This window comes from Ochotona princeps, chromosome 10 (assembly GCF_030435755.1).
Source record: "Ochotona princeps isolate mOchPri1 chromosome 10, mOchPri1.hap1, whole genome shotgun sequence".
Classification (NCBI taxonomy): domain Eukaryota; kingdom Metazoa; phylum Chordata; class Mammalia; order Lagomorpha; family Ochotonidae; genus Ochotona; species Ochotona princeps.
In genome coordinates, this window is record NC_080841.1 from 45,599,644 (window position 1) to 45,621,036 (window position 21,393).

A 21,393-nucleotide genomic window follows, 5' to 3' on the forward strand; every position below is an offset into this window, starting at 1 on the left:
ATTTGGTTATTAATGCTGATGAACATGAGCAAAAATACAGATAATATTACCAAATGGAATTCACAATGGATTTATGAATATGAGGTATATATGAGAATAAACCTCTGTCTCCCATGCCAGCAATGGAAAGGAGTTATATCTTTGATGTCTTTAGTATCTTCGTCTTACGTAGACCCTACCAATGATATTTCGTGATAGAACCTGAACTAATTGGGCTTCTAAAGTAAACAGCATTCTGTTTGTTTTTGTTTATTCGTGAACAATTTGTAATTATAAATGCTTTTAGTAGTGAAGATCATACTAATCACATTTAAAGATATATTTTTTCATTTTCAACCTAATGACATCTTCTAGATACTGAGATTGCATATAAACTGGCTCATTCCTTCGGATGTTTTCTGCTACCAACCACAAATGACTTTCTATTCAATTTCTTTTTAGGCTGCTTTGAGTGCTACAGACATGGCATTGGCCCTCAATCGGTACCTTTGCACAGCTGTCCTGCCTTTGTTAACAAGATGTGCTCCTCTTTTTGCTGGCACAGAGCACCATGCTTCCCTCATTGATTCACTACTTCATACTGTGTATAGACTTTCTAAGGGCTGCTCACTTACCAAAGCTCAACGGGATTCCATAGAAGTTTGTTTACTCTCTATTTGTGGGTAGGTAGACAGCTACCTCTATGCCAATATTTTTTCTTCCTTAAAAAAAAATTACTAAGTGTCCCTTGAAAATTTACCAAATTGGAAAGCAATTTCTGTAACAAAAAGATTATTTCATTTTATATAGTTTTTTGAGGTGAAGTATGAGTGAAGGACCCTTGCTCCTGGTCAAGTTCAGCACTATTCCTCCAGACCTCCCTAGGGGTTATAGGTAGTGGATGTAGTTTCTGTTGAATTAATAAAATATTATTCTAGGTGTTCTGGGGGGAATGTGTCAGAAGTACTTTTGCTACTTCAGTAAAGAATTAGAATATTATCCTCTTAGACTGAGTGTGATTGTTTTAATCTTCTTCCATAAGAAAAAAAGACCTTAAACATGTGTTTAAGCAGCTGTATTATTAAAAATTTCTTGCATATAGCAATGAAGATATTTGCTTAATTCATCCATTATCCATTACCTATGAGTAAAAGTCTAGAAATGTTTTAATATGAAAACCACTATCATATCTGCCCCTACTGAAGTCCTTACAGTGAAGGTGACCATTTTCTGGAGCCCCTGGAAATGTGATTATTCGTTTCACGTGGTCAGGTAACCCTGAGAGGTGAAGGACTGGAGCATGCAGGACTTTTCATGGGGTGAAGGAAGGTTTTCAGTGTCTGCAGTGGAGTGTATGGGTTGAGGACTGAGATAGGACTGAGCGCAGTGTGCAGAAAAGAATGTAGTTCAACGATATGCTTGACCTAAAATAATGTGAAATGGAATCAGACACCAATATCCAGATTTTCTAAGTATTAACTGAGGTGAAATGCTTGTTGTTTCCTTACATAATAGTTGTTCACTGTGTATTCTTTTTTCTGCCTTCTTCTCTAGCAAAATGATTGTCTCAATGTTTTTTCCCTGTTTCTTGTTTCTATGCACCCTCTTCTTTCTGGTTCTGATTATCTGCTAGATTGGGAAAGGAAGCATTTACTCCAATTGATGAAGAAAGCGAAGGGTCTGAAGCTTTTAGTGTTGAGAAGGGAAGGCACAAAGAGGAATATGTAGCGATTATGGGGTATCTTCACATTTCAGGGATTTGTAGGGAAATGTAACGTACCAAATCTAGTGTGGACTAACCAATCGTAGAATTAGCTAGAATCATCTGAGCAGAACCATAAGCAAGGATTCTTGGCTATGTAATTAGAATTGTCTACTAGTCAATTGTCTAGTCAACTGAGACACATATATTCATTAATAAAATGTTATTCCAACAGCCAGTTGAGGCCTTCTATGATGCAACACTTACTCAGAAGATTAGTATTTGATGTCCCTTTATTAAATGAACATGCAAAGATGCCCCTTAAGGTAAGATTAGGAAATGTTTATGGTTACTTAATTACTGTTTCTTTTGACTTTGTTTCCTGAAGCAACTTTCATATCTCTTCTATAAATTATATTTGGACTTTAATAATAGAATTTTCACAATTATTAAAATGGATATATAAGTTGTTAACATGTGTACATCAATCTGAAATAAACAAGTAATGATGATTATAAAGTTCCAAAGATCGATTTCCATGAAAATAAGTTGGAAATAAAATGGACCACTAAGTAAAGAGATTGTCGAACTAGAAAGTGTCCATAGGCCAGGCCTAAAATGTTACTAGCAACCTCAAGGGATAATGAACAAGCTGTAAAAATATTTTCTAAGTTGGTAATGAAATAGCAGTTTTCAAATACCATTTCACAGGGATAAAAACTAAACTCTTCATATATGCAGTTATAGGTTATCCCATACTATGATAAACTCACTGGTATTTTCTCTGCTTAAACTGTTAAGCCTCATTGTTTCTTTTTTTTTTGGCTAAGACTTATTTAGTGGAAAAGCAGATTTTACAGAGAGAAGGAGAGACAGAAAGAAAGATCTTTCATCCACTGGTTCACTTCCCCTGTAGCCACAATGGCCAGAGCTGAGCTGATTTGAAGCCAGAAGCCAGAAGCCAGGAGCTTCTTCTGGGTCTTTCACACAGGTGCAGGGTCCCAAGGCTTTGGGTCCCATGGCTTTCCCAGGTCACAAGCAGGTGTCTGTATGGGAATCCAGTGCATGCAAGGCAAGGATTTAGTCACTAGGCTATCACACCTGGCCCAAGTCTCATTGTTTCTTACTAAATTGGGAAAAAGTTCCTTTCATTTATTGTGTTAATCCAGATCCAGTAATCTAGCCAACACAACAAGTTTATCAGGCAAAATAATGGATTTTTTTTAATTTAAAAGACACCTGCAAAATAATGTCATCTTTTTTTAATATGTGTAGCAAAAACCTTTTAATAGTGTAAATACTTAGATGTTGAAGCAAGTTAAATCTCATATTTCATCTTTCTTTGAATTAATATATTCTGTGTATTTGTGTGTATGTTTATATGTGTCTGCATTTTGTAAATAAAAGGATGACTAAAAAGGAAGCACTGATAATAAAAGATGGCAATTAGCTTTAATAGCAATAGTCATTGGCAATTTGTCTTCTCGGTATGCAAAAGCATTCAAATAGTTGTGGTTAATCTTTATTGGTAATTGTACTAGTTTGTCAAATACAAGTAAAGGAATTATCTAACAAACTGGTGAATAAGTGAAAGATTGTATCATTTTCTTTGAACTTCTAATTTAATATTGTACAAGCAAAATATACATAGATGAAAACTTAGTAAGGTTTGAACCCATTCAGCAAAGAAATAGACAAGGCCTGGCGTGATAGTGTAGAGGTTAAAGCCCTTGCCTTGAATGCCTGGAATCCCATATGGGTGCCGGTTCTAATTCTGGCAGCCCAGCTTCCCATCCAGCTCCCTACTTGTGGCCTGGGAAGGCAGTCGAGGATGGCCCAAAGCTTTGGCACCCTGCACCCACATGGGAGACCCAGAAGAGCTCCTGGCTCCTGGCTTTGGATCGGTGCACTACTGGCCATTGTGGCCCCTTGGGGAGTGAATCATCAGACAGAAGATCTTCCTCTCTGTCTCTCCTCCTCTCTGTATATCCACCTTTCCAATAAAAATAAATACATCTTTTTTAAAAAAAGGAAATAGATACAAACAATTTATGTAAGTATAGCCGACTTGAAATTTTAAAGATAGAAGGAAAATTTTGGCAAATCATAAAAGAATGAGGGATAAAATATAGGCCAGAAGAGAGGAAAAATAATCATAGATGTTGGTTTTTTTATTGGGCCACTACATCACCTTGACATCAATCCCTTGATTTTCTATGGATTCCAGGAGGTCACAGTTCATAAAATTGTGAGTTATCAACAGTCAGGAGAGCACATCTAGTTTGTATCATATCTAAAAAATTGGTAGAGAATACTGTCCAAGATACATTTTTTAAACCTGGGTATTGACTCAAAATGTAACAATATTAAATTTTAAATGTGGGTAGTATAAAAAGGAAATAGTATTCTCTGAGATAATTTCTATGGAATTGAGCAGTTTTTTAGTTCACAGTTGACCTTATCACATAACATCTGGTGCTGGATGAGGGGAAATCTGAAAAATAGGAAAGATATCTTGCATTCCCTGCTCTGATCATTGTTTTCCCACATAGCTGCTGACAAATCATTATGAAAGATGTTGGAAATATTACTGCCTGCCTGGAGGATGGGGAAACTTTGGTGCTGCCTCAGAAGAAGAGCTGCATTTATCAAGAAAGTTGTTCTGGGGCATTTTTGATGCCCTGTCTCAAAAGGTAATTTAATGTTTTGTGGATATATTTGTTTTGACAGACCAATAAGAAACCACACATTATTGATTTCTCCTTTTTCAACTAGCAGATATTGAGAATATGGCTTATATTGATTTTTTTCTACTCATTATGGTAGCACTTATTTCAGAATTTAGCATAACTCTGTATGTCAGGAAACTGCCTCTTAGTTGACCAGATTCTGGTGCATTTGTACTTCAGATGTTGAACATTCAACTCTGTCTCTTGTTGCCTCTCCAGGCAATCTTACAAATCCAAAGAAAAAACATCAAATATTAAAATATAAAAATGTAAAACCTTATCAAATCACAGTATTCCAGTGGCCTGCTGAATTACATCTCCTGTCTTACTTGGGGATTTCCCTCCCTACTGTTCACTGATGCATTATATAGTAGACTTTTTTTTTTCTAGTCACCGTATTTATAATGAATATTTTTGGTATTTTCAGATGACTGAAAGACTGATTTCAGAGAAAATCAGAATGCATTTTGTATGCTCATTATTAATTAAAATCACTTAAAATTCTCAGACTTTGAAGATTAGAGTAATGTTATCAGTAGTTACTAAAAGATGATGGAAAGTTCACTTGTAAATGATTCCTAGAGAATTATCAGGCAGTCAGTTAGCCCAGGGTAATTCAGATTTTCTCCAACAACATTGTAGCAGCCACAGTAGTCATACTGAATATATTTGCTCTGTGATGATATGGTACTTTCTTATCCCCTATTTTGTTCCCCAGAAATATGAACAAGAACTTTTCAAACTGGCACTGCCTTGCCTGAGTGCCGTTGCGGGAGCTTTGCCTCCAGACTACATGGAATCAAATTATGTCAGTATGATGGAAAAACAGTCATCAATGGATTCTGAAGGGAACTTTAACCCACAACCTGTTGATACCTCAAAGTATGGACTCTTTCTATTGCAGCAGATTTTTATTGTAAATGATGTGTGAAGTCTGAAATTGAATAAGGTACTAAAGTGAACTTTATCTAATACATGCCCCCTTTCAATTAGTATCCTTTCAATAGGGGTCCCTTGGACTTATGAAGCAATAGCAAAGTGACAGTATCAGAACTAGATAAACTGTACCTTCTAGGGTACTCAACATAGTTAGGATTGTCTGTATAGAACTACAGTGTAATATTTGTAATAATGAGAATGAAGTAAGTATAAGTTATATTTTAGCTGAAAATTTATCCGAAAGGTTTATTAATAACTACAGTCAACCTTTGTATGGCATGTTTCTCTTAGACGAGCCCAGCAAGCAGTGCCATTCTGTCCCTGATTGGCAGGGAGTAATTTATTCATCACTGCCTCTCAGCAGGGCTCAGGGTTCACAGCTGAGGCTCAGCATCATTGAGCACAGCGTGAGACTGAAAGAACTATCCAATGAGAGTTTTTATGGAAAGTTTAGTGCACAGTTAGAATGCAGTTTGACAACCTTAACCAAACATGAACAACATTGTTTAATGTTATGGAGCTTCTGACATGTACTTAGTGCATAAATTTTTCTGTAGTAGGATGTGTGGATACTTCAGGTGTTCAAAGTCTCAGCATTTTGTTGTTGTTACTGTCTTTAAGTAGGACCATGGTTCCCTATTTGCAAGGAAAGCTGCCTCTTCATGCCACGCTTATCGATTCCAATGGAGACTCAGCCAGATGAGTTTTAGCAAGGTAGTCACTTCATAGTTATTACCCACAGCTTCTGAATTTGCTTGGGAGTTCAGATTTATGGCTTCCAGGTGGCCCCCAGCTGGTTTAGTGTGAAAAAGACAATCAAAGTTTCAGCCCAAGTGATATGCCATTAGTTTGATAATGCCTTAAATGTGCATGTTTGGTATTTGGTGACAGTCCTGTGAAAAAAGACTCTACCCCCCATTATTTGGCTTATGTGATTGATCCTTGTATCTCTTCCAAAGTAAGTAAAAAAAAATATATCACATGTTCACATTCCTACATGGGTAAGTGTATGATTCACTAACATGTACTATAATCTAAAATTTTTAAAGAGTAATGTCACAGTGTTGGTGTTCATTAATCAAATTCAATTAATTAGTAAGTATTGGGCATGTATGTTAATTTACCTATAATTGCCCCTTTTTGGGACTTCTTAGCAAATTTGGATTTTCGTGGAGATACCAAAAATCTCGTTATGACTGATTTCTCTTTTTAATTTATTGTATCTTATGTGTGTCTATGTCATATAGTTCAGTTACTAGCTGATAAGTTTGCTGGACAAGAACAGGAAATCATCACATACTAGGTTTTATTCAAAATTATAGTCTCAGGTGATTGCATTAGTGGGCTATATTAACTAATTAATAGAATCATATGTATGTTTAACATTTAATTCAGGTATGAATTTAATGCTCCTAAGTCATACATTCCTCATCAGATTTGGTCATCCTTGCCTGTACTTGACATCCATTCAAAGGACTGAATATGAATTTTAAAATGAAAGGAATCAAGAATAAATTATGTCAGAATTCTAAAGCATGGAGACCCAGCATTTAGCCTAGAGGCTGATATTCTTTTGTGCCATACCACACATACAGGTTTAGTCCTTGGCACTGGCTCCTGACTCTAGCTTCCTGTTAATGGAGACGCTGGGAAGCAGTGGTGAGGGTGCCAGTAACTGGGTTCCTGCCACCCAGTGGGAAGCTGGATTACCTTTCTGCTGCCAGCTTTGCTTAGGAACACCCACAAATGTTGCAGACATTTGAGCAGCCAATGAGAAGAGGGGAGCTGCTTATCTCTTTCGCTCTTTCTCTTTCTGTTTCCCTCTCAGACAAATATATATATATATTTTTTTTAATTTTTTTCCTAGTCCTAAGGGTGAGTGTGACTTAGTGGTTAAGATATTGCTTAATTTCTCATGTTTGAGTACATAGGTTTAAGCCCCAACTCCACTTTAAATCCAGCTTCCTGCTAAAGTACCCTCTGGGAACCAGCAGCTGGTGGTCTGAGTGCTTGGATCCCTGCCACCAGCATTGTTGTGGCCTGGCCACAGCCCTTTCAGATATTTGGGAGTAGACCAACAGATTGAAAGTCACTGTCTCTTTTTCTCTCACACTGCCTCATGTTTCTGCCTTTTAAGTAAAAACATAATTGATTACAAATCATGATTTAGTTACTTTTCTGTAAACTAGATATTTGAGGCTAAATATAGTCATTCAATATATAGGATATTGCTAAAGTTACTAACATCGCTAGTTAGATATAATTCAAGGATAGTGCATTTTAGAAATGTGACAGTTTGGAATATCAGCTGCCTTTGATTACATGTAGTTGTTGCACAGGGATTTAAGCAAAAAAGAGAATAGCTTCAAAGAACGTAGGAGAGAATTGTACTCTTATGCTTGTTGAGTCTCAGCATATCTTGATTTAAGGTTTGTTTTCTTTTGGATACAGTCTATTTTCTTCACCTTGAATATATGTTAGTTATAACTGCTACACATTTGATTGTATGTAATTTGTTATATTAACACATAATAAAATACGAATCAATGCAAGATGAACAAAAAATTTATTTGCTTTTTATGTTTCTGAAAATATCAAAAAGTTGTTATTTTGCTAATACTTTCTGTAAGTCTATGCATAGAGTGGGATATACCCATCAGTAAGCTGTGAATTCAACTTTGATTCAGTTTCTTGTAAACTGCTTGAAAATGAAGCCTTTTTTTGTTTATTTTTCCCAGTATTACAATTCCTGAGAAGTTGGAATATTTCATTAACAAATATGCAGAACATTCCCACGACAAGTGGTCAATGGATAAGGTAAAAACTAGTAGTACCTTTTAGCTCAATACTGTTAATGCAGTCATTAGTAATAACCAGTCAGATATTTTTATCATTATTTTCTTATTTTAAAATGAAAGCTATACTAAATTAAAGAGCTTTAATTACAGCTTGTTAATACGCTTATCTAGCTTTGCCATTAACACAAGTATTGTTCATATATGATTATTTGTTTTCATAAAGGGCACAACATTAGAGATTCAAAAGATCTGTTAAACTTTAAGTACAGTTTCTACACACCTACTGTTCATAGAGATGAAGTACAGCAATCAACAAAAGTTTCAGGAGGAGAAATTCAAATTTGGAATTTACATGTTAATACAACTTTTGCGTGTAGTTTTATATTAAGTCAGTATCTTTTCAATTTTTAGAATAAGCTTTTGCAACATTGTGTGTTTGTCCCTTATACTTTTACCACCAAGTCAGTCTATAGTTCCCTAAAAATAACTTGTATAGGTAAGTTGTTATATTTTATTTGTGTTTTCAAATTAAGCAACCCAAGTGAGAAAGCCAAGGCAGCTCCATCTGTGAGATAATCCCAACAAATGAGGAGATTTTATGAAAGAAACAGTATGCCTGAGTGTTGTCATTTAAGTTAAGCCTCGTTTAAACTAAGTGGAGCTGGTGCAAAAATTGAAATACACGTAGTGAATTGATGAAGTGAAAAATCAAATGGTAAAGTTTCCTATGTGTGCTTGTTCAGTTTCACATGTTGCTCTGGCCAGCCAGTTCCAAATTCCCTCTGAGAAATCCCTTTGCATTTGTGTTAGGTTCCAGTGTGATTCCAAAGGAGAGAAAGAAAGAGGCTTTAGTTTACTGGAAGGATTGTGTTAGGGAGGGGAGAGACCCTCATGGACCACTCCCTGGAGGGAGAGGGTTCGGGACCGCTTCCACATGGCAGGGGAACTGCATGAGAGAAATGGCCACCTGGGATAAAAAGCACTGGGCTTTTCTAATCTTAAGTGTGGGAAATGGGAGAAGGCAACAACTCCTTGTTTTGCACATGTTTGTGACCTGTATGTTCCTCCTGGTGGGTGCTGACCTGCACAGACAGGTTGGGGTGAGTTGGCACTGCAGAATTTCCTGGATGGGAGTGTTGGCTTAACTTCTGCCCAGTTTAACAGTTTTGGAATATGCACATGTGTCTCTTTGTTCAGTGCTTAAATGAGGGACCAGAGAACCTAGTGTGAGTTTGTTTTATATAAAGACTCCAGTAAGTACTGAGTAAGTGAAGTTGGTGATATGGAGGAATGTTACAGGGACATTACAGCTATTCCTGACTGCTTTCCTAGACACCACAGACAGACATGAAATGATATATGCAAGTTAAAATATACAGATGATCAGTTAATGTGGCACAAAGTTTTGAGAGATAATTGCATATTCTCAAGAATAGGCAAAGAAGATAACAGAGTTCACAAATTCATCGGAGATATTTATTTTAGTATCCTAATTTCATAAACACTGTCCCAGGTAGGGTCCCAAGCTATGTCAACATTAGTGTCATTGTCACCACATATTCCCCCAGCCTGCTTGTGAGGGAGAATTTATGAATATAATCACATATCTGAGTCTGTAAGGAAGACAGGGAAAATGATTTATTCTGGATAATTACTGACAGTAATATTGGCCAATATTATGGGTTTTATGTTGGCCTATGCAGAGTAGAAATTGTAACATTTCATTGTAGTTGGTTTTAAGTTTATGTAACCAAACATACACTTAAACACATGTACACCTATAACACTGTCTAAAATGAGTACGCATTAAATATTTTCATTTTTTTATAGTTGGCAAATGGGTGGATTTATGGAGAAATATATTCAGACTCTTCCAAAGTTCAACCTCTAATGAAGCCATATAAACTATTATCTGAAAAGGTGAGAGGTTGTGTTCTGTTTTGCTCTCTATGGTTTTAATACTTTAGAAGATATTTTTCTTTTTTTCTGTTTTCTAGTTAAAATATCTTGTATGTTTAATATTTTTGTTTTAGTCAAAGATCCTTTTTATTTTCCTATCTTGTTCCTATTCTGTTCAATTTTTATCAGTATTTCGTTATTCTTATCTCAGTATTTTTCTCTGCCATTTTAATTCTTAGTTGTCTCTAAGAATTTCAAAAAATGTTACTATGCTTCAATTTCTTTTTTAAAAATTTTATTACTGATAATGTTTACATAGTTGATCAAGGTGGAAAGGGTTGAGGATCACAGGGTAGTGGGTGAGACCCTTGTTTACACATTTCCTTCTTCCCGTATACGGGAAGAGAGAAATACAAGAACGGAAACCATGCCCAGCCACCCTACCAACACATTACCCTTGGAATGGGCAACTGCCACCTGATGTCATTCCAGGTTCCACATTGTGGAGCATTTCCTGAGGGTTCTGTTCAAGTGTTTTCAGTAGTTCTGAGATGTTGCTGATAGCACTGCTCCATGGATGAGGAAATGTTTCTGAGGTTGATTGATGGTCATAGTCCACCTCTGAGTCTCCATTGACCCAGAAATTTGCTGCCAAGTTTCACTGGGGTAATTGATCAGTTTTTTTCTGCCTCCATTCTCTGCAAACCAGTGGGGGCTGTGGCCCAGCCCAGCCCTGCTCAACACACGCTCAGCCCTCACGTACCACAGGGGGAGCTGCAGCCCAGTTAGAGTGACTCTTAATAACCCCACTGGACCGACTTCCCAGTTCTGGTTTCTGTGCCTGTCAACATGTGCAGTGTTGCCCCATATCCCATTGGGCTCTCATATACACCATCGGGAATTGAAGCCTAACTCAACCCCAACTGACTCCACCATACAGCATGCACTCATGCCAGTGGGTGCTACCGCCTGTCTGACCAGGCCTGCCCCAGTCCTGGTTCTCATGCTCACCAGTGAGAGTTGCAGCCCATCAGAAAGGAACCCATAACCCCTATCCTGGTCCCGTCCCCCCCCCCCCCAGATATCACACTCTGCAGGTGGTTTTACAGTCTAGCTTGGCAGGACTTGCCTCCAGGGCTAGCACTAGCCAGTGATGCTGTAGCAAATCCCAACCTGCCTGCCCTTACTCTGGCTCATGCCTGTACCAGTGGATACAATTGGCTACTCCAGCCTGGCTCTCCCCGTAACCTGGTTCACATGTTGGCCAACAGGTGTTATAACCCTGCCCAGCCGTTCTGCCCTCATTTCCAGCTCCCATGCTCGCCAGCATGAGTGGTGATCCAGCATTGAAGTCCATACTACACCCCTACCAGGTTCAACCCTCCGACCTGTTCTCATGTCTGCTGGTGGGTGCTGTGACCCATTTTGGCATAGCCCCTCTCACCTTGGCATTTGCCGGCTGGTGCTATAGTCTGGCCTGGCCTGGTCCGTTCCCATTCCAGCTTACACTGGTTGGAGCTACCATCCAACCTGGCACAGTCAGCCCCTATTCCAGTCCTAATGTGAACTGGCTGGTGATGCAGCTGGACCCAGCCTGTCCTGCACCCCATCCTGATTCTCAGATCTGTTAGTGGGTGTGATGAACTGTCCCAGCTTGACCCTCCCCCTACCTGAGCCAGACCTATGCCGACAGGTATTGTAATCTGGTCCACTCTGAGCTGCTCCTTGTTTTGGTTCCTGGACTCACCTGCAGGGACTGTGCCCTGACACAGGAATTCCCCAACATCCTCTGTTGGGTCTCCTCTCAGTGGCAGGTCTCATGTACATTGGTGGGTCTCTGGTCTGGGCTGTTAGTCCACCCCTGTCCTGTCAGGAACATTAGCCTTGCCCAACTGGCCCACACCCTATCTAATTCTTACTGTTAGGTGTTATGGCACAGCTGCACCTGGTCCATGCCCTGACACAGCTCTCATGTGGCCCAGTGGGAGCGGAATCATAGCCCAACCTGTTCCACACTCACTCTAGCTCTCAAGAGCACCAGTGGATGCTGGGATATAGCTCAGTCGGGCACATCCCAGAGCCTGTCCATGCCCATGCCGAGGGACACTGCAGCCATATCCATCCTAGAACACCCTCATCCTGGCTCTAATGCTCACCAATGGGAACCACAACCTTCCTAGTTCCTCCACCAGACCCACTCCCAGACTCATAGCTCACCCAAGCCAGTGGGTGCTAGTCTGTTACCGGTCATATGCTACCCACTCTATCCTGCATATATTTGACCGGTGGATGTTGTGGCCGAGCCCACCCCGCACCATATATTCTTGGGTGCATCTGCGGGAGTTGTCAACCCAGCCTGTACTCAATCCCAGTACCCATAAGTATTGGGGGATTCCATGGTCATACCTAATTCGGCTTGTCACCATCCCCAGCTCCAAACAAACCAGTTGAAATTACAGATCAAAGGGGTGGGCCCACATATCCACCACAGAATCTGTGTGCTGCTTAGTGCCATGGCCCAGTCTAGCTTTGCCCATCCCCCGTTTCAATTCTCATTGGCAAGTACTTTAATCTAGCCCTGCCAGGTAGGCCCCCAGCCCTAGCTTCAGTGTGCCCTAGTGAGTAGTTCTCAACATTGATCAATACTACCTACCCCAGTTCTGCTGTCCCTCTAGGCCTGCTGTGTTGGTCTGAACCTAAAGGTTCCACCTTTAAGATCCCTCCACTGCATGGCCTGGGTGTAGCCCACAGGCCACCCAGACCGAGCCCTGCTGCCATTTAGCTCAGAGCTGGGACTATTTATAATTCCTGCAGCTTCAAGCTGCCGGCAGGCCAGTCAGCTCAGACCTAAATCCAGACTCAAGCCCTGCCCCTGGGGGAAACCAGTCCACCTGGCTCTGAGCACAAGGAGAGCCAATGGGTCCTGGCCTCTCTCCAGACCCAGGCCATACCCAGGGACAGTCATACCCACCAGCTCCAAGTCTGTGGCTGGTTGAGAGGCCCGGGCCTCCTGGCAAAACTCTACAATTGAGGAGCTCAGAGCCCTGGCCAGCCAGCACCCTCTGCCTCTGAGCAACTGGCAGGCTAATAGGTTCAGTCAATTTTTATGTTTAAGTTTTGATGTATTTTACTTTTGGAGAAAGATGAATATCTTAAAAAATAAAGTTACAGGACTTTCTGAAGTGGTCCTTTTAGAGGAAGGGTTATTTTATCCTTATTCATATAATAGGAAAATATTCTAGGGTATATTATTTAATCTGTCAAAATACTAATTGTATTTCTCTTTTGTGGTTTCTACCTAAGGTATTAGAAAAAGAAAATAAGTTAATCTTTTTTTTGTAATTAGCCGAGATCTCTCTTTTAGCACTATTCATCAGATTAAATCTCAGCTTGCATTCTGCTTATTTTAGAATTCTCATTTATTTTCTGATTTTGAAATAAACTGTGCTACTAAAACTTTCAAAAGTGAAGGCAATCGTTTTCAGAACAGAGTTTTCAAGTATTTTTACTTTTCACTTTAAGTTAATAAAATCCTCATTTTTAAAATTTGTTTCTTTTGTTTGTTTTTCCTGCGTAGGAAAAAGAAATTTATCGTTGGCCAATCAAAGAATCTCTCAAAACTATGCTGGCTTGGGGTTGGAGAATTGAAAGAACCCGGGAAGGAGACAGCATGGCCCTGTATAACCGGACTCGTCGTATTTCTCAGACAAGCCAGGTTCGAATCCTGGGGATGAGATCGGCTATATATGTAAAACTTTATAGTAATCTTAATACTTAAGTATCAAAATTTTCAATATGAATACTATAAAAATTCTAAGATTAACAAAACCTGGAAAGGGAAAAAGCAACTGATTTTTTTTCTTTTTTTTTCCCTCTCTCTTTTTTTTTTTTTTTTTTTTTTGTAGTTTGAAGTGAGGTTAAATCATAATTAAGGCAGCAGAATTTGTATGTACTCTTTTAACCTTTCCTGGCTAGGAACGATAGGAATACGCAAACTGTAAGATCCTGACGTTTAACTCACGAAGGCTGTCAAATGTATTCGTGTGACACGTGGAGGTTGTGGATAGAATTTCTCTTCGTTATTTTTGGTCAGAATAGAGTGTTGGTCCTTGGGTGGTCAGACTGTGGTGATGCAGATCTGCAGCCTGTGTGGTTGTCCCACACATGTGTTGTTGCATATTTGAACAGTTGCAAAAGCAGGAAGTTCGTAGTCAGCATGTATAGTGGTGGTGGGCCATGTCAAGGATGTCAGACACTTAGTGAGACCGTTGCTTTAGGTCTTCAAACTCAAAATAGCAAGTTAAGCACACACCTGATCTGAAGCAGCTCAAGTTCAAGGTGAGAGCCAAGCACCAACTGCAAGATTATGTGAGCTGTTAATTCCTTTTCTTCTAGGAGCTAATGGTGTCATTATCCATTTTCTGATTCTTCAGACCACTGTATATTTAGTTTATACAAAGTATTGTTTATTACCATTATTTAAATAGTTTGTTTTAAAATATTTTTAAATTTGTTTGAAAGGCAGTGTGATAGAGGGAAGGGGAGGGAGAAAGAGTTGCAAGTGGCTACATCTACTAGGGCTGAGCCAAGTCAAAAGGAGCCAGGAGCTTCAGCTGTGTCTCCCACATGAATAGAAGTGGCTCACATTTTGGGGCCATCTTTTGTTGCCATTTTTGAGATACTAGCAGGGATCTGGATCAGAAATGGAATAGCCAGGATGTGAACTAGGGCATAAAATGGCCATCATGCCACAATGCCAGATCTTACATAGTTATCTCTTTATAAAAAAAATAGATGAACAAAGGTTCTCTCTCTAGCTCTGGCTTTAAAGTTATATGTATATATTATCTATATATAAATATTTATTTATGTTTTTTAATGAGAGGTGGAACAACAGAGGCAGACATACAGACAGATGCAGTTTCTCTTTGTTGGGTCACTCTCCAAATGCCAGTAATGGCCTAGTGTAGCAGAAAGCCAGAAACTTACTCCATGTCTCCCATTTGGGTAACAAAGACCCTATTAACTTGAGCTGCTGCCTTCCATGGTCTCCATCCACAGAAAACTGGAATTGGGAGCTGGAGGCAGGAACTGAACCATCACTGTAACATGAGATGCAGGCATATTCATCGGTGTCCTAAATGGTAGGCCCAATGCTTACCTTCCAGGTTTTCTTTTTGAATAAAGTAAATAAGGTACTAAAGTATGTGCTTCATTTACTTCATATATGAAATGTACTTTGTATTAATTAAGTTCTAACTTGGGTGTATTTTGCTTAATTTCTATTTGGTGTAAATCATGTGAATTGAAGGTTTAAAATGATACTTCTTGTTAGTATATGTAACATCTCTAGGTAGATTAGTTTTAGTTTAATATGTTTAAAAACATGGAGTATGAGCTGCATTCTTGGAAATAGGAATACAGGATAGCAAGATCTGATTTCAGTCCTGAAGACTCACAATATGGTTTTCCAGACGGTCAGCTTAAACCTACTAATACATAGTAAAATAAAGCTGTGAGTAGTGGTATACCCAAGGTACTACATATTATAAGCAAGTGAATAATCTTTATATTTTTCTGCTAAGTGGATAGTAAACAAGAAGGTTACCACATAATGGAGGTAACTTTGTGTCTGAACGTAAAGAATAAGGTAGATTTTCCCATCACCCTGAATATAAAAATGTTCATAATTCTTTTATGTTAAATGTCATTTCTTTTTCCCCCTCTTAATTTTCATGAAACACTAGTCTCTCAATAGATTTTGTGAACCCATGAAACTATTTGTCATGTGCTAGGGATTTTTAAAGTGACATATATGATTGCTGATAGTTTTTTTAAAAATCCTTCATGTGATTTTTAAAGGTAAGGTGATGCTCTTGCCAGAGGCAGAGTGTAGATTAAGAAGAGCTGTGTGCAGGTGTGTATCTGGGTGGGTGGGTAGGGGTATTCTGTAGTTACATGATTTTGATTTAAATCTTGGGCTGCTACTTTTCGACAAATTTGCCTGTGGGTTCCTGATCACTCTTTGTCTTAGTGAGTACTAACGCATTATTACTACTGTGAAATAAGTATTTAAGTTCCAGAGCACATTCCATTAATGGTAAATAAATAAGTATATGTACATTTTTAGTATTTTGGCCCACAAGTAGTAAGATAAAATAACTCATTCAGTTTCAAAATGATGAGTAAAGTGTAGCAAACACTACAAGTCTATTTATAACCATTAATATTATTTTCATGCAAAAGCTCTTTAAGCATAAACCAGTATTACTATATTAAAAAGATAATGACTCACCTTATAGTATTAGCTTATTTTTAAGCTATCATCTAGCTTCTTAATTTCTCATGTGATTATTAGTGACATTTTTTTCTATTATACCATAAGCTCTTCTGCTTTTTACATCAATTTGCAACGAGGAATATAAATGGGTGAGTATAAATCACCTGTGGTCAGCTGGGACTCAGTACCACCTCTGGGAGGCCAAAGTGGCTGTGTTTAACTCCTGTTCAGCAACTGACAGAGCCAGCATAGATTGAAATTCTTGTACCACCAATGACAAACTCGCAAGAAAATCATTAGGCAAACAAGTTAACAAAAGTCGCTATTAAGAGCATCTGCTTTTAAAGAACATTCTGAGGATTTTGTGTTATAATACTAATAAATTATTTAAACATATGATTGGCCGTTTTTCAATATTTTTTAAAAATGAAGAAAAAAATGTGTTTCTTACATTTTTTTAAATAATTTTTTTTTTTGATGTTGTTTATGAAGTTGAGAAGGATGCAAGCCCATGTGGACTACTGACTAGTGGGGGAGGGTCGAAGTGTGGGGTAAAGTAGGTGAGACAATTATTTCAATTTTTTTTGTTTTGTTTTGTTTTTCTTCCTGCATCTCAGACAGGAGTGGAGAAGTTGGGAGAAGGAGAAAGGGCTGCTGCCAGCAGTCCAACCACATTAGCAGCCAGGGATGGAGGATGGCTATTTTGATGTTATCCTATAATCCCCGATATGGAGCATGTTCTGAGGGGATTGCTTAAAAGTGGCTTTGGTAGTTCTGAGATGCTGCCGATTTTGTCGCTCCAAAATTGAGAAAATTCCTCCAATGTCCAATGACTGACTTAGTCCATCTTAGAGTCTCTACTTACCCAGATACTTGATGTCAAAACTTGGCCAGGAGATTGGTCCAGTGTGTTCTGTTCTCCATCCTCAAGCATGTTACTATGAGTCCCCTGCAGGCCCCAGTGGACTGTCATGTCTCCCATGTGCATCTGGGTATGCCATCTACTGCACAGACTTGAATAACTGAGAAGGTCTAGTTCCAATACAATCACCCCATTGGCAAACCACAGATCCTGCGATTTTCCGTCTGGTTGGAGTTTTGAGTCTAGTGGCCCTGCTTGACTTGGCCTACCTTCTGTCCCAGCATTCACGGACAGGTGCATTGGCCTTGCCCAACCAGCCCACCCCCATCTGGCTCTTACCAGTGGGTGTTACAGCCCAGCCCCACTTGGTCCACTCCCAGACCCAGCATTCTTGCCGTTCAGTAGATGCTGTGTATCACGGCCTAGTATAGCATGTCCTAAACCAGCAGCAGCAGCAGAGGCTGGAGCCTAGTCCAGTCTGGTATACTCCAAGTCCCAGCCCACACCCATGGCAAGGGATGCTATAGCCATGTCCAGCCCAGTTCATGGCCCCAATTCCAGCTCTCACACTCACCAGTGGAAACTACAACACTGTAATCAGGCCTGCTCCCAGCCACAGATCTTGCACATGCCAGTGGTTGCTCTGACTCAGACCAGCATGGCACTCCCCCTTTTTTGGCCATCAGATACTGCAGTGTGACCTGCCTGGTCTGCCCCTAGTTCCAACTCTTGCTGGTAGATCCTATAGCCTAGGCCTGCTCAGTCTGTCCTCAACCCTAGCTCTCATGCAAACAAGCAGGTGCAAAAGCCTAATGCAGCATGGTCTGCACCCCATCCTGGTTCCCACACGTGCCAGTCTGTGCTATGACTTGCTCTCCTAAGAGTGGTCCTCCTCCCATCTCTGGAGAGTGGTTAGCTTCACCATGCTGCATATGCCCCTGGTCCCTGAGTCCCATCCCAGACCCAAGGTACTGCACCTGAGAGTGGAGGTGCCCTAGCAGAGCATTAGAGAAGGGAAAAGGAATGGCAGGGTGACCCCAACTCCATAGAGGACAGAGATGGGAAGGAAGTCCAGCCCCCTGATGAAAACTGCTCTCCAGCTCCCCACACTGCCCCTCTTTGACCTTTTCTGGTCCCTCCTACCCCCAGCCAGCTTACATACATGCTGACAAGTAGAGCAGCCCTGCCTGGTGCTGCCCACATCCAGCTCCTACTCCTGTGCTCACCATCGGGAGTTACAGTCTACCAGGAGTGTTCCCCAAGTTCCCCAACAAGACTCACTCCCAGCCCCAGATCTCACAAGTATCAGTAGGTGCTAGGGCACTGCCTAGTATAGTCCACCCCCCTGCCAGTCTTGACTTTTGTATGAGGTGGTGCATCCTGTGTCTTGGCCCATCCCTACACCCAATTCTTGAGTGCACCTGCAGGTGCTATTGCTTGGACCAACTGGATACTTTGAACTCTATTCCCTTGAGTGTTGGTGAGCTCCGTAGTCATGCCTAACTCAGCCATCATCACCTCCAGCTCTTGTGCAAACCAGCAAGTATTGCAGCCCCATAGAATGAACCTGTAAATTCCCCACAGAATCTGCCCCAAGACCAGATTCTCTCACTTGTGGTTTAGTGCCATGGCCCAGGTTAAATAGCCCACCCCCTCCCACAACACTGTGGCCTACTCCTGCCAAGCAGACTCCCAGCCGCAGTGTTTGTGTGCCCCAGTGGGCTGTGATCAATGTCAGCTAGCCCAGCCCAGGTCTCTTGAGTGGGCAGGTGTCCTGGTTTGATCCAGACATGTCTTTCTGCTTACTCCCCTCCAAATCACCCAGTTTCAGCCCCTCTCACCCCCATTTATCTGCAATTGCAGTATCTTGGTACATTCAAGTCCTCCAGAAGTCATTCTTCACCAGTAATGTACTTTCTCAGTAGTCCCCCAACCCATATATCCCCAAACTACCCTCCCAGGACAATTCACTACTGAGCTGATCTGAAACCAGGATCCAGGTGCTTCGTCAAGTCTCCCACACAGGTGCAGGGTCCCAAGGTTTTGGGTCATCCTCTGCTGCTTTCCTAGGCCACAGGAAGGGAACTGGGAGGGAAGTGGAACAGACAGGACACAAACCAGCACACATACAGGATCCTAGGATGTGCAGTGCAGGGATTTAGTCCAGTTACAATTGTAAGAAGCCGTAATTCCTTCCCTTCTTTACTCCCTCCCTTCCTCACTTTCCCTCTTATATCCTTTTAACTCTCTTTAAGTTTTACAATAACCTAATTTTGATTTGCTTTATAATCACAGGTTTAATATAGTACTAACCATATTATTCAAAAATTAGAACATAAAAAGCCACTTTCCACAGGAGTATAAAGAACTGAAAACAGTAATCAAATCATAAAGTGTTACCTTCATTCATTTGTTTTGTTGTATTCTATTTTAATTAACACATACCAGAGAAAACATATTTCTTTTTTTAATTGACTCAGTTTCCATAAGCATAAGCATATTGTATCCAGTTGCATTCATTTTATTGCAAGAGATAGGATTATTTGATGGAAGACTAGTATCCCATTGGGTGGATATACGAAGTTTTCTTTATCAGGTCAGAAGTTGATGACATACAGGTTGATTCCATATCTTAGATATTGTATTTTGTGCTTCAGTAAACAGGAGGGCACAGATAACTCTTTCATTTGCTCTTTTCATTTACTTTGCACAAGTACCCCGGAATGGGATGTCTGGGTAGACATTTTAAAATCTGAGGAATCCCATGCTGTCTTCCATAATGATTATACCAGTCCACAGTCCTGCCACCAGTGTGTTAGGGTGCCTTTTTTCCCCCACATTCTTGCCAAAATTTATTAATCTTAATCCCTTTTCATTGTTGGATGGTCTTTATTACCTTATTCATTTCCATCCTACTTATTGGACAGTTTAATTTTTCTGTCTGAATTTTGGTAAAACATATATGTCCAAAAATCTGCCTATCCTAGATTTTCTGATTTGTTGTCAGAAGTATATTTGTAATATTACTAGTGAATATTCCATGCACTGATAAAAAGAATGTGTGTTCTCTGGTTGTAAAATAAAATGTTCTGTTGCTATCAGTTATATCATTTTTGGTAGATTGTAGGGATTAGCTCTGTGTTGTTGAGTTTTTGCCTTATTGACAAGTTTGTTGTTAAAATGGGATGTTGATTGTATTTTTTTCATATATTTGCCTTTAAATCCATCAACATTTGTTTTGGATAAATGAGTCCTTTAGCATTGGGTACATATGCATTTACTCTAGGCTCATATTCTTGTTGAATTGATCACTTAATCATTTTCTATAGAGTTTATGTGTCTCTTTTATTAACTTTTGTCTTAACTCTATATTTTCTGATATTAAGATACCTACTGGTAATTTTTTTGTTTGTATGGAATATCTTTTTCCATCATTTTTCTTTAAGTCTGTTTCTCTCTGAAGTCTGTTTTCTTATTTTCCCTTTGAATATTTTATTTTACTTGAAAGTTGGAATTACAAAGAGAGGGATGAGTGCAGAAAGAGACTGCGACATCTTCCATTTGCTTATTCACTCACCAGACAGCCACATCAAATAAAACTGGGTCTATCTGAAAATAGGAGCTTGAGCTTCTCCTGGGTGTACGCTGTAGATGCAGGAGCCCAAGAATCTGGGCCATTTTTGCTGCTTTCCCATGCCATTAGCAGGGAGCTGAATCAAAAGTGAAACAGCTAGGATGTGAAACATTTCCCATGTGGGATTTTACCACCACAAGCAGAGTATTAGCATATTGTGCCACTGTACTACTATACCAGTGTATGTATAGATGGGCATCGGTTTTTAATGCATTCAGCTTCTCCGTGACTTTTAATTAGATATTTTGGTTCATTTGCATTCAAGGTTATTACTGATAGCTAATGACTCAGTGTTTCCAGTTTTTCATAAATGTTCCTGTTTTTAAATTAGAGTTTCCATTGTACTATTTTAAGATATCTTCTGTCTTCACATTCTTTCATGGTACTAGTTGTCTTTTCTATAGCTCTTATAATAATTTTTATGTGGAAAAACAGCATTGTTAATGTTTCTTGTTTATCACAAACAGTACAGGAAGACATGAGTTCTGATTTTAGGAAGTTTCCTACTAATACAAGGTTTTAAATTTGCATTTGGAAGGTAAACATAATAGTATGATTAATGACAGTAATA

At 39.6% G+C, this 21,393-nt stretch overlaps 1 protein-coding gene across 1 annotated transcript in view; it reads left to right on the plus strand.

The window, feature by feature from the left end:
* The window catches only part of RYR2 (ryanodine receptor 2), a 663,784-nt gene that overhangs the window by 486,357 nt on the left and 156,034 nt on the right, over positions 1-21,393 (plus strand). Inside the window, exons 50-56 of the mRNA XM_058669392.1 lie at positions 442-662; positions 1,917-2,007; positions 4,234-4,374; positions 5,129-5,292; positions 8,088-8,166; positions 9,978-10,067; positions 13,624-13,761. Coding sequence (XP_058525375.1) covers positions 442-662; positions 1,917-2,007; positions 4,234-4,374; positions 5,129-5,292; positions 8,088-8,166; positions 9,978-10,067; positions 13,624-13,761 — 924 coding nt within the window. The remainder of the gene's footprint in view (positions 1-441; positions 663-1,916; positions 2,008-4,233; positions 4,375-5,128; positions 5,293-8,087; positions 8,167-9,977; positions 10,068-13,623; positions 13,762-21,393) is intronic.